Source organism: Homarus americanus, unplaced genomic scaffold (assembly GCF_018991925.1).
Source record: "Homarus americanus isolate GMGI-L3 unplaced genomic scaffold, GMGI_Hamer_2.0 scaffold27231, whole genome shotgun sequence".
Classification (NCBI taxonomy): Eukaryota; Metazoa; Arthropoda; class Malacostraca; order Decapoda; family Nephropidae; genus Homarus; species Homarus americanus.
In genome coordinates this window covers 1,874,180-1,891,250 of record NW_024718545.1, presented here as the reverse complement: position 1 = coordinate 1,891,250, position 17,071 = coordinate 1,874,180, and the positions used below count along the sequence as shown (strand labels likewise).

At 38.5% G+C, this 17,071-nt stretch overlaps 1 protein-coding gene across 3 annotated transcripts; it reads left to right on the top strand.

Annotated features, from left to right (window-relative positions):
* The first annotated feature begins 2,693 nt into the window (after positions 1 to 2,693).
* On the top strand, positions 2,694 to 16,216 carry LOC121859708 (leucine-rich PPR motif-containing protein, mitochondrial-like). 3 transcript variants are annotated; one of them, XM_042356631.1, is made up of 9 exons: positions 2,702 to 2,913; positions 3,697 to 3,796; positions 4,106 to 4,243; positions 7,362 to 7,557; positions 7,777 to 7,993; positions 11,045 to 11,191; positions 11,619 to 11,769; positions 13,330 to 13,489; positions 15,464 to 16,216. In XM_042356631.1, exons 1-9 carry the CDS (start codon positions 2,789 to 2,791, stop codon positions 15,604 to 15,606), a joined length of 1,377 nt encoding a protein of 458 aa, XP_042212565.1. In that variant the 5' UTR covers positions 2,702 to 2,788; the 3' UTR covers positions 15,607 to 16,216. The 3 variants fall into 3 exon arrangements, with proteins under 3 accessions (XP_042212566.1, XP_042212565.1, XP_042212567.1); XM_042356632.1 differs by lacking the exon at positions 13,330 to 13,489 and having other exon boundaries at positions 2,694 to 2,913; XM_042356633.1 differs by lacking the exon at positions 2,702 to 2,913 and having other exon boundaries at positions 3,695 to 3,796; positions 4,089 to 4,243.
* Positions 16,217 to 17,071: the final 855 nt, after the last annotated feature.

Sequence of the window (17,071 nt, the reverse complement as noted above, 5' to 3'; positions counted from 1 at the left end):
GCACGGTCTGGCCACGGTCTATGTATTGTCCTGCTTATACTGAACTGTACACTGCCAACCTTCAAACACCCACAGTGCGTCATGAGCCCAGAATGGAACCCTAATAACCTCAATATGATATGTGAACTGGTTATAATGAAGAAACACTTCTTATGGGCAAATTAGGTTAGGTTAGTGAATATTAACTTCGTTGTGAAAAGAATGTTAATCAAGCAACTAAGCTTGTGGGTCTTATAAGAAGAGTGTACAGATACCGTGACTTGCGCTCTTTAAAGTGAGGTACTTCCTCATCTGTAGTACTGTCAACCTGTCTAGTCCCCGAGATATGCCAGCAGCTTGAGACTGAGTTATCGAAAACATCCAGAGCGGTGCTTACACTTAGGTACCTCAACTGCCCAAAGATATTAGAACGCTTACGTGGGCAAGGGCTGACCTAAGGGAGGTGTAGAAACATCTCAAAGGATACTACTCAGTCGAGTGTCTGGCTACATGTGGTGGTGGAGGGAGGTTATATGTAGTGGTGGAAGGAGGCTATATGTAGTGGTCGAGGGAGACTACTGTACATGTGGCGGTGGAGGGAGGCTACATGTGGTGGTCGAAGGAGACTACTGTACGTGTGGCGGTGGAGGGAGGCTACATGTGGTGGTCGAGGGAGACTACTGTACGTGTGGCGGTGGAGGGAGGCTACATGTGGTGGTCGAGGGAGACTACTGTACATGTGGCGGTGGAGGGAGGCTACATGTGGTGGTCGAGACTACTGTACATGTGGCGGTGGAGGGCTACATGTGGTGGTCGAGGAGACTACTGTACATGTGGCGGTGGAGGAGGCTACATGTGGTGGTGGAGGAGGCATGTGGTGGTCAGGGAGACTACTGTACATGTGGCGGTGGAGGGAGGCTACATGTGGTGGTCGAGGGAGACTACTGTACATGTGGCGGTGGAGGTTATATGTAGTGGTGGAAGGAGGCTATATGTACCGGTCAGGGAGACTACTGTACGTGTGGCGGTGGAGGGAGGCTACATGTGGTGGTCGAGGAGACTACTGTACATGTGGCGGTGGAGGGAGGATGTGGTGGTGGAGGAGGCTACATGTGGTGGGAGACTACTGTACATGTGGCGGTGGAGGAGGCTACATGTGGTGGTCGAGGAGACTACTGTGTGGAGATATGTAGTGGTGGAGGGAGGCTACATGTGGTGGTCGAGGGAGACTACTGTACATGTGGCGGTGGAGGGAGGCTACATGTGGTGGTCGAGGGAGACTACTGTACATGTGGCGGTGGAGGGAGGCTACATGTGGTGGGAGGCTGGGTCGACGGGTTCAGGATACTCCAGGGAGACCAAATGGGTCACGACATCAGTCTTGTAAAGGACACCAATGACGCCAGGAGTAGGTGTACACGAGTTCCCCAGAGAGCCAGAGTCAGCTGTGGAATCTCACAATACAGTAGTAAATACTCGTATTCTGTTCACAGGACTACGGTTCCACTAACTGCGCCACTTTCTTATCCAATGTTGTCACAAAACTGAGATTAGTTTTACCCAACATCAAATCATACGACAAAACACTAAAAAATTACAGATAAACATAATATAAATATTACCTGTTAGAGTAACTTCGGATGGTCAGGTCAGGGTGTTGCTGTCGTGTCATCTCGTTACTGCTGACTATTATGGAAGGAAACCCGGTGAGGCTTCGTCCTCAACCTAGTCGTGTTTTACTTCCTCCAAGACTCCCCATCAACTCTGGTAGGCAACCGAGCCTCTGAAACAGTGAATGTATTTATGACCTCCGCTCGGCCAATCGTGTACCTATCTCTCTATTTATCCATCAGTCTGTGTGTGTCTCTTACCCTATTATAAACAGAACCACACACACACACACACACACACACACACACACACACAAAATTAACTACTGCTTATTCACCTATTTACTTTATTTATATTTCTTCCCCTATACTACTGCTGTGCTGTCACTAGGAATCGATTATGATGATCATCCAGCTATGATACAATGATGTGAGTTAATAAGTATTGTCACCTTCTCGTGTGGTGCTCCTCCAAGCGTTAAGGTGTGGAGTAATCGTCTCTCGGGTGAGGGGGTCAATTTGCCACGTTTTCGGGTAAGTCTTAAGACTGTCCTTATACCTTTTCAGTTGTCCGCCAGCATTACGTTAGGTGACTGAAAAGTATCTGCTTTGGCAGTCTATTGTCGTCCATGCGAGTAATATGGCCAGTCCAGCATAGTAGTTAGTGGAAAATGGTAGCCTCGATGCTCCAACAGTTGGTGTCAGCGAGAATACTGGCATTTGTTCTCTTGTCTTCCCAGTGAACTCAGAGGATGGAACGTAGACTACATTGGTGAAAGTTTTCAAGTGTCTCGAGGTGCCTCCTGTATGTGACCCATGTCTCGCTGCCATATAGCAGGGTAGGGAGGACCACTGCTCGATATACGTGCAACTTTGTAGATAATTTCAACTTCCTACAGCTGAAGACACAGGTACGAAGTCTGTCAAAGGCCTGAGATACACTGATCCGATGTCGGAGGTGGAGGACAGGTGGGAGCCGAGATACCGACAGCCAGTGGTAATTCGACAACACTTGTGAGATATCTACTGCTTCTGTACATACGACTCTAGCCAGTGGTGGAAGCTGGGTAAGCTGTGAGATGAGAGGGTCGTAACACTATTGGACGCTCACACCCGCCAGTTATATATACCTAAAAGAACGGTTAAAGTAAAGTACTTCTCAAGAACGCATTGTTTGGATCCTAGTTTGTTTGTTTACAATGGCTTCCCGGCTATGCTTGATTCAGCCACTCAAGTTAACACGTGTTATTAGCTGTTGTATCATAAGGAATTCATTCTCCGCCTTATCGACCAGTGGCAACCATTCCTCCAGGGACTTTTCAAGGTGAATACTTCCATTGGTGCAACACAGGAGACGAGTGATGGTGATTTGTGTGTGTGTGTGTGGGTGTGTGCTCTAGGCAGATAATAGGCTGTACACACTCGAATGTACAAGTGTTAGTATAACCGAAATTTTAGTGTTCATGCTTAGTGATGATGTTGATGCTCTGGGATTTTGCTTTCTCACGGGGTCCATTTTACCTAACCCCATCAGGCTTTAAGGGAATACCGTACTGTACAAATAATAGAATAAAGCAAGGGATAAAGACATTGAACAAAGGAATCAGGTCACATGATCTGTCTCCTGAGTTGAGGTAGGGTGGGACTGTAATTTGGTGTTGAATATAGAGGTGTAATGTTTTATGTCAATATGCAAGGGCGGATCCAAGAGGGTCCTGGGGGTCTGGAGCCCCCCTTTCACCAGAAAATTCCAATACTTTTTCTTAATGCAGTATTGTATTCAGGCATTTTTGTAAAGTAAAAAGTATTTGCTGTACAATTGATTTCAGAATTTCTCCAAAATATCAAGTGTGCATGGGGTCAAAATGGCTTCAAGGTGGCCTCAAAATGCCCATGATATTGGTCAGATTTAAAAACAAATTCTGTGGGGGGGGGGCTTACAGTGGCCCCCCCCCCAACCCCAGCTGGGTGGACTCACTGCGCTCGTTATGTTGAATCACCCACAGCTTCTTGGACCCCTCCCCCCCTTTTGATATTCCTGGAACCGCCCCTGATGTGTTACTACAATACACTACCACATTCTGATTTTTTTTACTTGATCCAACAGGTGCATACAGTATGGTATAAGAAGTAATCCCAGTATTGTTAGTAGCCCCAAAATAAGTGAACCACTTGAGGAGAAGGAGCACAGCTTCCTGCCTCACACTGTAAGTGTAAATGATATGTTTTTTGGCATATTAGCTCTTTGTATTGTTATCAATGTTATTGAAATTAGATAATACTGTATAGTAGTAGTAGTAGTACCTGTACAGCATTATACAAAGAGATGAGTCTTAATTAAGTACAGGCATGCCCTGCTTAACATAGTATACTGTACAGTGGAGTAACATAGAGGGTCTCACGGGATAAAGTATCTGACAGAATTTTGTATTATGTAGTATAGTGTACTGTACTGTATCCAGTACTGTATCTAAATATTTTCAATTTTATTTTAATTAGAAAATTTCAAACTGCAGGAGAGTAAAGCAGAAGTGTTAGATGACCACCTTATTGAACATGAAGCAAATGGGTTGAGCATGCAGGGAACCCTTCGCATTCTGCTTCTCTTGCATGCGACTCAAGACGACACTGAGAGTGTTTTGAACCTTCTGAATGTAAGTACTGCAAAGTGATGTTTGAAAAATTTTTGTTCTGGGTTTGATTCTTGGCCAGAGTAGAAGACTAAATTCCTTCCTTGTACTCAATCTCTTATACATCCAGCAATAAAATGATTTTGGAGGGAGAAAAGGCACTTCTTTTACATAACCCTGAGGTTAAGCAGCTGAGTGGAGATAGACCTTACTGCTTGCTCTAGAGGTCACTGGTTCATGCCTGGGTACTGTACATACTGTACTTAAATTTACAGTTAGGGATATGAAGGTGGTTGAGTGCAGTGCTTGCCATACTGACTCTGTGTATCAAAGGCTTAGTCCTCAAATTGCTGTATCGACACTGCTCTTAACCCTTTAGCAAGAGGAGCTCTTTATGTAAACTGTATGCTCTGATAGGGGAAAAATAATAAACAAATTGAAAGTTGGTATATTCTCGTATGATCGGTCTCTTATGGTGTACAATTCATCATAAATAATAAAACATCTTCAATAATAGAAAATATACAATATTGTACAGTACAGTATACAATTTGTAATTTGACCTGAGAATAAAAGGATAAGCTGTATCAGAAGGTATCACTCTCTTGACTCTCCCTTTTGCAATGTTTCAGACTAAAGAAACATTTCAATAAGACAGAAACCATGTATCAAGATGATTAAAATAATCATATACTGTATATTTTTATTATTTCTACATTATACACTATACCCTCATTAACTCGACCAAAAAGTCTGGATCATTCAAATTACGGTACCGAAAAATCAAAATTAACGAAGTTTGAAATATTTTGACATGATGGCATTTGACAATTTCTGATTTTTTTTTGTTTGATTATTCATTAATTTTTTGCCCCTTGCCTTCCACATAAAATAATCTACTGTATTTATAATTACTGTGGAAACGTAAATATTTTCAAAATGTACGTACAGTAATAATAAAGAATACAGTACAGTACTTATTACGATAATAAATAAATGTAACACTGTAAGGTGAGCTGATAAGGCACCATTGTCTTATAACATTTTAATTTTTAATTTCTTTTTTTAAATTAATTGATACATGACTTGATTTGGCTACTTTGGCCCTTAGACAACTGATCAGTGAATTAACCAGGGCATATGGAGAAACATTATGCACTTCAATAATACTAAATGAGTTTTGATAAATATGCTACAATATTATATACCAAGTGCTCATGACAGATCCTGTGGTAAGCACCAACCCTCTTCAGCAGTGACAACAGTGGTGCTTGAGAGATGGTGAGTGCTGGCAACATTATTAGGGAGAGCGGGTCAGCAGGACCGATCAGCTGTTACAGCTCTGTAAACAAGTGACTGAGAATATACTATGGTGCAATAGCTCATCTGGGATTGAGTGTGAATTTTTTTTGGAAAATTATTTATTTTTTGATAATTTTTTATTTACCCAGCACCAAATGAACCTAAATAACATGGGAATTATGGTGAATTGCATACTGTTGTAATCAAGGGATCACGGGCTGCCAAACATACTGTTGTACAGCATCTTACTATAAATCATATTCTATTCCTATAGTGTAATTCATTCATCCTAATCCATTTCGTAATACGTATAGAGTATTCCTATAATAATACAGTAATATCCCCATTAGCCGGAACAATTGGTGTAGAGTACTTCCGGGAATGAGATATTTCCGTGTAACGAGACGACTCTCAAAGCTGGAAAAATCCCTCGTCCCCGGAATTTTCCGGGTAATGGAAGTTCCAGAAAATGCTGCTGATTTTCACCTCTCAAACTCGGAAAAAAACTTCCCCATCCCAGGAATTTTCCTGAATTTTCCAGGTGTCAGGAAAATTTTCTCTGAATTTTCCGGAAAATGTGCCTCTCGGAAAATCGTTCCCAAAGCTGGAATTTTCTGGAAAATTACGGCTTTGGGAACGATTTTGAGAAAATTTTAATTCCGGCTATCAGAGAGTTTCGGGTTTGAGGGATTCCGGCTAACGGAGATATTACTGTAATCGACTTTTCAGAACTGCCCGGTTATTTCAGATTCATTCCGAATGCAAATTGTTCAGATCATTTTTTAAAAACATACGAATTACTGTAAGCCGAAATCTGAATTATAACAATCCAAATTAATGAGGGTACAGTGTAATTATGGAGACTGATATTTGATGGGGCTGGGTTTATGGGAATGTGGATTGGAGTCGTGATAATGCTGTTGATAGTACCTCTCCATGTACTTTCCAAACACCGGCGTCTTCTCAGATACAGTAGTTTCATTTCTTTCGGTAATCATAAAGAGCAAGTTGATGGACATTGGGCATCAACTTGGTAAAAGAAAAAATAAATCCTTAAAGGCGATATTATTTCATAGGTTTTCCACGATTATTTTGGGGTCCAAAGTATTGTCACTACAGTACTTCAGTTTTCTGCACCACAAACACCTCATGAATGTGTCGGTGCACATCTATCCGGTACATGTGCAACACGAGGAGAAGCACATTTACCTTTCTTTCCTCTTGGTTTCTAAGCACTTCTTCTACATTAATGGCTGGCTCATCAGTGCATTATTGCCTTAGCTCACACAATAGCTATCATTTCTGAATTTTTTCAGCAACTCTACCAGTTCTTGTCTCATTCCCACTCTGATTCCCATATTAATTTACTTATTTTTATAGGGTGTCAAGGCATCACTACTGCAGTGAGGGGTTTTTCTGTGTGACGTGTCACTGTAATTACCAGATACAGTACTTCCACCGCTACAACAACATCAAACAAATAAAACTCTACTGATGGAGGGATGGACCAGTATAGGGAAGGAAAAATTGTGTTGTCACAATAAATCAGCTGAATAGCAATCTGTCGTCAAACTTAAAAATTATGGCATGGAAAATCTTTGTCAAATAGATGATGTTCATCATGAGGGACAAAAGGTGCTCATCATCTATTTACTATCTTGTCATTTAAAGGCTAACAACAGGCCTAGGGGAATCATTTTATTGTTCATAACCAATTCCCTTGCTTCAGGTACATGATAAATTGAAACCATTGACTGAGCTATAGTTTTCCAATTTTTTGGCAGTCTTCTGACATCAACCCTCACTCTTCTTATATCCCATCATCGGTTTTTCTTTACAGAAAGCAAAAATTAATCATGTGAAACCAAGTGTTGAAACAATGGCCAGGATATTAGTAGCCTACATCAGGAACAAAAATGTTGATGCAGCTATTAACATGTACACCAGCATCCAAGTGGCTCATCCATCATACACCCTGGACTGTAACAAAGTACTTGACCTTTGTACGCTCTTAGTTGAAAAGGGGAGAAGACAAGGCAAGGATTTTAAATGTTACATTCTAGAATTTAAGAGCTCATATATGACATTATGAAGAGCTACTGAAAAGTGCCATAACAAATGTTATTTTTCACTAATTTAAAGTTTGTAGAGTCAGGACCTAAGTTGATTGAACAGGTGTTTTAAGGTGAAATGCAGCAGTAATGGATTGTTCTCTATTTACTGCATTGTAAACAAGATATCTTTCTCACTTACAGAGGCAGTTAAGACTTTGAAAGAATATATACACTTAGATGTAACCAGGACTATAGATTTCAAGCAAATTAAAGAAAACTGTGGAAATCTGTTGACTGCTGCAGCCACAACTTGTGATTACAAGTTAACAAAGCAGCTGCTTGATACACTTCTCTCTGCAGGGCTTGTGAGGCCAGAAAATTATATTGTGGTACCCTTATTGCAGTGCAAATTAAACAGGTTTGTTATCTGTATTGTTTTTAATGTACAGTAATATTGCTGAGGATATTATAATTTGAGGAGCCTTTATACAAAATTCTGAAAACTGAAAAGAATCCAAAAATGGAAAGTTATTAACGGAGCCAATTGTATGAGCGTATGAAAGCCTGGGTATCTTTGATGAAAGGATAATTGAACTCTAATAATTTTTATGTCCGTAATTTTGGTTTATGAAGAACTGTACGTGCAGTAAAAGATCAACGTGTAAATTCCATTTGTAAAGAAATGAGGAATGTGAGAAAACTGTGCATTTGCACCACTATGCTATATCAGCCATTCATGTGATGTGCTTGAGCCAGACCCCCTGTTTATTAAACCCATAACTATAACAAAGACTGCAATGAAACACACAACAAGCTGCATTAATAAAGATAAATGTAGGCCAAGCCTACAGAGTAGGTAGTTAAAACAATCAGCTGACCTGGCTGCCAATGTATCCACCCATCTTAACATGTAACCTACAAACTTCAGTGTTCACACAAATCACTACTAAGTTAAAGAATACCCAAACAAAATCATATTTACAGTAAAAATATTTTAAAGTACTGGTATATAAATACAACAAACTAGCAATAATTGCATGTGGCTTGAAGCAGTAGCGTTAGTGAGTGAGAGAATGTCATTGGTGAAGTTTACTCAATGTTTTATGTACAGTTCATCATCAGTAGATTAAACCAAACATTGCTTAAGCCTAAAGTATTGAAGAATACCTAAGCAAAATTATCACTACCTGTACTATAAAAATATCTTAAATGCAAGAGGTGGGAAGTGGTGCTGTAAGTAGAAAAATTTAATTAATTAAATTTGAGGTCTGGATTCAGGCCTGTGTAGGGTAGCCTAAGCTTTGGCTATTGTAGTGCAAGTAAGTCTAGCCATCTGGAAACTGAAAATACAGTATCTGAAAACTAAAATGCAGTTGGCCCCAAGGTTTTTGGATAAAGGATCCTCGACCTGTAATAAATGTAATGTGTATTTTAGTAAATAGAGTACTGTATTCACCTCACAAGTGAAAGGTCCCAGGTTTTATTCTCAGCTGGCAAAAGAGACTGGGTTCTCTCCTTGCACACTAGCCCTTACATGCTCAGCAATAGAATAAAGCCCATTAGCTGATGGTGCAGCACTCTTTAGTGGACTACCAACACAGTAAGAGAGTGGGTGACCCACATTAGTGAATCAACCACTGTCTAGCCAATGTTCATCCTAATGGGAAAATCTTGCAAGCGTCATCATCATTAGTATTGCCATTTTATCGTAATTTTCCATGCTTGTGTGGGTTAGCTGTGATTTCCCGATGGTAGCTATCCATGGTACATGGTCTCTTGCAGCCTCTCATCAGGTTCTTATCCCTGTGGTTGTTTCTTTTAACCTTCTTCCCTTATCATTCTTGGCCTACCCCTACCTCTCTTCCTTTTCACATTCAGATTCATGAATCTTTTGACCCAATTAGCCTTTACCATTCTCTCCACATGCCCAAACTACATTAACCTACTTCTGTGCTAAACCATGTCACTACTGTACATTATTTTCAACACCCAGCTGCCCTCACACCCTTAGAATCCATTCCGTCCTTCCTTTTTATTTTTCTCCACTATATCTTTAATATTATCAGCTATCAGCATTAAGACATCAATACACAGCAAGTCCCAGGGCAGACAAGTTCCAACATTTCACAATACAGTGTACCGTAGTGTATCTAACACACTGACAAACCAAAAGGGGTTCAAAACAGATCCTTGATTGACCTCAACTTTCACCCCAGATTCTTCACTTTCCTCACCATTTACTCTTACAGAGACTCTTGAGCCTCAAATAATGCTATAACCATTTGTACAAGAAAACTTCTCGACCCCTAACTTTCCCATTGCCCATTTCACTACTGTACCTCACAAGACACTGGAAATCCAAAGTTACAAAAAAATTTAATTTGTCCTATGATTAGATTTACAAACAAAAATTCTATTGCTCTGAAATTTATTTTTTACCCTTTTCATAAATTTTCTTGTCATGGTAAAAGTATGCTAAATAATACAGTACGTATATATTTTTTTGCTACCAATATTCTTGCTTATTTCACTAACTTTCTTCAATATTCTTTAACACTTAAAGTCTACAAACAAACTTTCAGTGTGTCCTCAATCTCCTACAGGTTCCATAATTTTCTCCTCAAACTCACTGGGGACAAGTAGACTCATCTCCACCAGCACAGTCACTCAGCCAGTTGCTTGTTTGTCCAGTTTCTCCTCATTTACTCTCATGTACTACTGTAATGTATGATAAATTAAATAAAAGGAACTTACAATATTTGGTATTCTTAAATTTCATTGCTAATTATGTACAATATTATAAGAGAAAGTGTGGAATTTGGAACTGAATAAAATTTTGGTGGTGTGGATATTACCAGCAATGCACGAGAGAGTGTGAGTGTAGTGTCAGTTAACTGACAACAGTGTTTGCACCATATAACCAAAGCAACATGTATTTAGGATGATGTAATAACTCATCAGGGGTCGAGTGTGAGATTTTTTTTTGTAGAGATTCTATTTCCAATTAGTACTGTAGGTGTACTACTATAGAAATATTATAGATTTTGGTGAGCATTTCATACTGTTCACTTTGTTTCAAATCTTGTCTGGATTCTCATAAGTACAACACAGGTATGAAATCATTATTGTATGGAAAGTTTCACTTATTATGAATATTATTGGCTTATGATCATTGTACAGTATACAGCGCATTTAAAGTTTTTCAGGCAGGGAACCCTTTCATAAATTGAAGAATGCTTGTATACTGTATTTACAGGCTGTCAGGACGATGGGACCCACTTTCAATATTACTTTGTCATTATGCATCAAGGGAAAACTTAAGTGAAATTGTTTTATAATTCTCTTGATGGTTCGGCATGGAGAGCTGCCACCAGATAACCCACACAAGTCTAGAAAATGGCCATAAAATGCTGCTGATGACTTGTTCTGATGTCTAAAAACCTTGTTAATACTTTACATTTATTTACAGTGGTGATATACCAGGAGCAGTAGAAGTTGCCAAAGTTATTTACAAAACTTACAAACTTCTCCCCAAGAGGATGGAAATGCTACTTCTACTCCTTCATCACTATAAAGAATTAAGCATGAAAATAACTTTACCGAGTTCTGTCAAATGGTGAGTCCTCGATTTTTTTGCCTAGTTGGATAAAGTCAGTGTCTGTGCTGTTGAGTTTTGTTAAAAGTTTTATAAATAAGAATTATAGAAGAATTATGACATTTTATTATTGAATTATTAAATAATAATTATGTTCGATTATAAAGCAAGGTTTTGAATGACCCAAGGGGATGAGGTGTGCTTGTGATGTGTGATTTGTTGTGTGAATTATCAGGAGTAGGCCAGATTCTGAAATTGGTACACTATGACTGAGCAAATCTGTTCCAGCAGTTGACAAAACCATAAATTGGAAAAAAAAAAAGTGTGGTATCGAGTGATTTTTGGGAAAGCATGTGGCACTGGGTTGTGTGAAGCAATGAGGGTTCATAACCACCGTGGGTAATTGAGAGTGTACTGTAAAACAAATTCTCCTCTTATTTATCAACAGTGGTGATGAGCAGTCTGACACAGCCAATGGGCTTTTGGAGCAGATGTTTAGCCTCATTGTTCATCAATATGGGTCTTTACAAGCTCAGCATGATTTGATGTTTGCCTGCTTGGAAACAGGGTGTCCTGATGTGGCTAGAAATGTTTTACAGGTTAGTTTAAGGGACACCAGAGAATTGTTAGTTTTATAACTGGAACAAGCTCCACTATTTAGTGAAGCCCACTAATATTCTTAATTTTGCTATCTGTATGGCACTTGACAATTGGACCAGAAATTTAGTTGCCCATCATTAATTTCTTACTAAACCTCTCGTAACAAGAAAAAAAGAGTGTTTTACCTTTACGGAGCAAGTAATATCTGTTCGCCGGAATCCCTCAAACCCGAAACTCTCCGATAGCCGGAATTGAAATTTTCTCGGAAAATCGTTCTCAAAGCCAGGAAATTACAGCTTTGGGAACGATTTTCCGAGGGGCACATTTTCTGAAAAATTCCAAGAAATTTTTCCCAGTACAGTAGGGTCGGGATATATAGCAATTTTTTATAAAGATTTTTTTTATATCGCAACTACCAAAATTATCGACATTTTTCAATATATAGCTATAAATCTATTTATTTTGCGAGGGAATCGGGCAGGAAATATTTAAAATGTACTGCCATGGCAAACAAATGCGTTATTTGCTCACCAGAGGCGCCACCGTGGCTGCTCACTCACACATTCATGCTCGCCCGTACAGTCTTTCTGATTCACCTCTTGAAAATATGCAATGGCGTAAAGCTGCGATATCTGGTCCAATGATAAAGAATGAGGAAATGGAAATACAGACACGTCTGCTTCAGCGAGAAGGACAGCCAGCAAGTGAATGTAAATTCACAGCTAGCCAAGGTTGGCTTCACAGCTTCATCAAGAAAGTGCTCTGCACCAATTGTTTCGGCTAATGGAGATATCACTGTACTGTAGTTTTACCCTCAGTGGTATTCATGTCATAAAGTTGTATTTTTTTCAGAACAGATGAAATGGCTAGGCCAAGTGTTTGTCATGAATAATACAGATTTTCTCATCAGTGGGGTTCCCAAATGAGTTAGACCTGTGTGTTGCAAGAGTGAATTTTCTCTTCTTTTTTTTTTGTAAGCATTCTTTCATTTACCAGATAAAATAAGTATTGGAACAGATAGTTTAATATTTGATTGAACTTGATGGCAGTAATGTTAATGCACGTGCTTCCACCTAAAGTGCTTCTCCAGTAGCATTGTAACATGTGAAACAGGAAAGTTGTGGGAATACCCTTTATAAGTTAACATATGAATATTCTTGTTATATGAAAATAATTCATTATTAGTCCATTATATGAGGATTTACAACAGCAAGGGCATATCACTGGATTGCTCAATTTCCAATTTTCTATGTCACCTCATAGCCCCAACATTCCTCTTTTAAGATAATGGTGTCAGGCAATGTGGATATGCCTCCAGCATGGTGCAATCCCTAAAAGAAAACAAGGGCAGAAAACATTGAACTGAGTTGAGTGATTCAGACATAGGCCCTTGCTCTTCTATTCACCTCATATGTCAGAATTGGTTGTTTGCAGTGTGTAAATATTACTGCACACAGTATACTTTCAGCAAGTCTTTCATATATTTTTGGTGGTTATAATTATGTACAGAAACACATTATTAGCTTGTTCTGTTACTCTCTTTTTTCTCTTTTTTGCAGAATTTAGATGAAGAAGTTGATGTACACCAGCTGACTAAAATGTGTAAATTGTATTCCAAGATGGAGCGAGAAGATGCTTTACTACATCTCCTCAGTGCCTCCAGAGGAAATAGTGTCATTAACCGCCAAATAATCTTTTGTTCTCTACTTGATATATACAGTTAGTCTTTTCTTAAGTAGATGTTAAAGGAGAACATGATGAGAAAAATTATAAAATCCCTTTTCTCTTTGTTTATACAACCTTAGAGAAATTGACATACCCTGTTAGCCGGAACAATTGGTGGAAAGTTTTCCAAGAGTCTAAGAGAGTCTAAACCAAGCATCTCACCTCGACTCTAAACTACGCATCTCCTCATTTCATCTCCCAAGGACAAACACTTTCCCATTACATTTGGACTACGGGCACGAACAAAAATATTTATGTCTTGCCAAAAAGTGTATAAACTGTTATTCACAGTATCTGTTCTAATACTGTTAGAGAGATGATCCAGATAAATTCTCTATAAGACTATTCTAATAAAAGATCCTTTAACAAAATATTTCAGCACAATATAATAATGGGGACTCAATCCTTTTATGAAAAAATTAAAAAAATTTTGATACTGGAGCCCTTAAAATCAGTTCTAATTAAGTTAGAAAACTTTACCTTTTCCCAAAATTATCCTGAATAGTTTATCGTAAGTTTGGTTAAGTAAGTACAGGGTATATTAAAAAATAAATCTATATGATATGGGTGTGAATGGAGCTGTGTGTCACAGCCAAGACAGTGAAATTTTCTACGCTGCACTGGGGAAAACTTTCCCATGTCTAAACTACGCACCTAGCACAGAGCTGTACATGTGTTTATTTATGCAAACACCTTTGTACACCTAAAATATATTGTAAATAAAAAAATAATGTATACTACAACTGTACTGTATATACTGTACTCACCAGCAGATGCTGTCATCTTGAGCCTATAGTAGGCACATGCTCTGCCTAATGTAATACGTAACTGTAATTACTTTTTACATTTTACCACTTGTGATGGAGGTGGGGTAGGGAATTAGTAGGTCTCATGCTACTTACCTGACCTGATACAATGTCAGGTCACCCAGTGTCAGGGTGGGGGATTAGTGGGTCTTATGACCTGAAGATGTCTTGAATATAGACAAACACTAAGGTGCTCCAGTGTTTCCCACTTACTGAATGTACAGTACAGTATACATAACTAATAATTTTTTACATCTTAACACTGTTTTAACACTGTAATCTTGGCTGATTGTGTCCTGACACAGTAATGTACAGTACTGAACAACACAAATTGTAAGCAAAAACAGCAGCTAGCGAGGGAACAACCTTATACAATTGCAGCAGAATATGAGCTAAGAGATTCAAGCAGCTAGACCACCCACACACCTGGCACATGGGGATTTGTTGGAGCATGATGCAATTTCACGGAACTCTGGGACAATTTATTCCCAGGCCCAGAATTGAGAGGTTTGGAGATATTTTCTTGGAACCTTCTTGGAGTTTTTCTGGAAAATGCACCCGGAATGGAGAAAGTTTTCCCAGAATTTTTCCAGCCTGATTTCTTTCAGTCTCTTGAGAGTTCCGGGGATCAGGGATTCCGGCTAACAGGGAGATTACTACAGTACACCTATATTTGAAAGGTTAAACACATGAAATACCTTAGTGCATGTAAGGACAAGTAACCAATTTTCTGTTGAACTTATATTTTGATATATCAAAAGAGTGAGAATAGATGTTGAATTAAATTGCATGAAAAGATTGAGGAAGGAAAGAGAAGACTGGTAATTTGAATAAATGTTCAGAAATCACTAAACGAAAGCAAATGAATGCAAATCAGCATAACATAAAATAGCTACCATATTTCAGTATTCTTGTGGAAAAGATTGAAAATTTTACTTAGTAAAGTTTTACTTCTGGTTCCACGAATTCTATTCACCTCTGATTATATTGAATATACAGTACAGTATACTGTATCTGTACCTTGTGGTGTGTTTGTATGCTGCTGCAGTAGATATTCTTTTAATTAGGTTTATGGATTGCAATTTGCATCTTTTTATATAAAGATATCACATTGCTTCCTTTTGAAATGGAATATTCAGCTAAATTATTACTTCTTCTTCAGATGCACAGAATGATGGTAAAAAAGGACTATCACTTTGGACGTTGATGCAGGAGGAGAATGTGTCTCCATCAGACCCTTTCCTCTCAAGCCTTGCAACACTTCTCAGGACCAATAACATCATGATACCATTCAAAGTTCAATGACCTGGCAAAGATTATCTTGTCTATGAGACTATCATTGGCAATTTTTTTTTTATGTAAAATATATGTCAGGGTTATGTTTTGCAGATATTTATACAAAGAACAACAGGAACACCACCAATAACAACTATAAAAAGGTTCAAGTAATGTTCATTTGGAATGCATAGGAGGTGGGCATTTATACCTATACTGTATGTTAAAGCCCAGTGCTGGGATTCTTAAAGGATTGTGCTTTAAATTTACCTCATAGTTATAGATGTGAAGAAAGAATGTGCCTCACTAGCTGACACAACAAGAACTTCCAAAGTAGCATAAAGTTTACATTAACATTCTATGTTCACATAACTCCATTTAGGAGACAAGTACACTTTACAGAATCGTTGTAAATCTGGCATCAGACTGCAAAACCTAACCCTTCTCATGTAGATGGATGCTTTACTACAATACTAAGAGACAGTGTAAACAGGTAATAGGAGATGCAGTAAAAGCATTATTGTGCAAGAAAATTTTGTAGAGGATTGAAGAGTAAAATAATAATGCCCGTATTATTAAACAACATCTTTCATTGAAGAGGGTCGTCGTGTTTCAACCCGAGTTGTAAACTAAGTGAGTCCTGAGGGACACCGCAGTACAGTACTTAACGGGGCGGTGTGGTGGTAAAATTAACTAATTCCAATAAAATTAATTTATAATATTGGAATTAGTTAATCTTACTGCCACACCACCCCGTTAAGTACTGTACTGCGGTGTCCAGGACTCATTTAGTCTACAACTCGGGTTGAAACACGACGACCCTCTTCAATGAAAGATGTTGTTTAATAATAAGGGCGTAAGACTGTTGGATTTGCAAAGATTGTCTTCATGTCTTCTTGAAAACTTTGTGAATACAGAAACCTTGAATTTAAAAACCTCAATCAAGTGGGAAAAAAGGGGTTAGGTTCATGGTACAACAATGACTGCAATAAACACTGTCCCTGTAAATAATAATAATCTATAAAAAGTGATGTTATTTTTTTTACTTCCCTTTGATGATGATGATAATGATTTGAGGTGTTGTGTGTGGCAGCAAAAAGTATGTGAAATTTGCGTTTCAGAAGTGTTCATCAAAGTTTTAAAATGTAAAATAGCCATCCACTATGATATACAAAACAGTATTACAGTATTTTCACCCTTTTCCACAATTCTATACATTACTATCTCTAAAAAGATTAGCCTGACATGCTGGGCAGTAAATCATTACAGTATCAGAAAAAACTATGAATGTGAAGAGGATAAAGTAAAGCATCACAACTTTATGCTGATCTGAAACCCATGCAACTCTGCTTATACTGACCCAAATCCAAGCAACATTTTTTGTTGTTGTTGTTGTAGTAGGCATTTTCTACATTATTAAAAAATAGTTGTGTTTGTTGCAAAATGTGTTGTGTCTATAACAAAATTTTTTTACAATTTGGGCAGCAAATTCATA

What these genes read in the sequence shown, in the direction of transcription:
- LOC121859708 (XM_042356631.1), top strand. Translation starts at nt 2,789, where the DNA reads ATGGCTTCCCGGCTATGCTTGATTCAGCCACTCAAGTTAACACGTGTT. An exon ending in TCCTCCAGGGACTTTTCAAG is followed by an intron (nt 2,914 to 3,696) that starts GTGAATACTTCC and finishes TTGATCCAACAG; the next exon opens with GTGCATACAGTATGGTATAA. An exon ending in GTGTTTTGAACCTTCTGAAT is followed by an intron (nt 4,244 to 7,361) that starts GTAAGTACTGCA and finishes TTTTCTTTACAG; the next exon opens with AAAGCAAAAATTAATCATGT.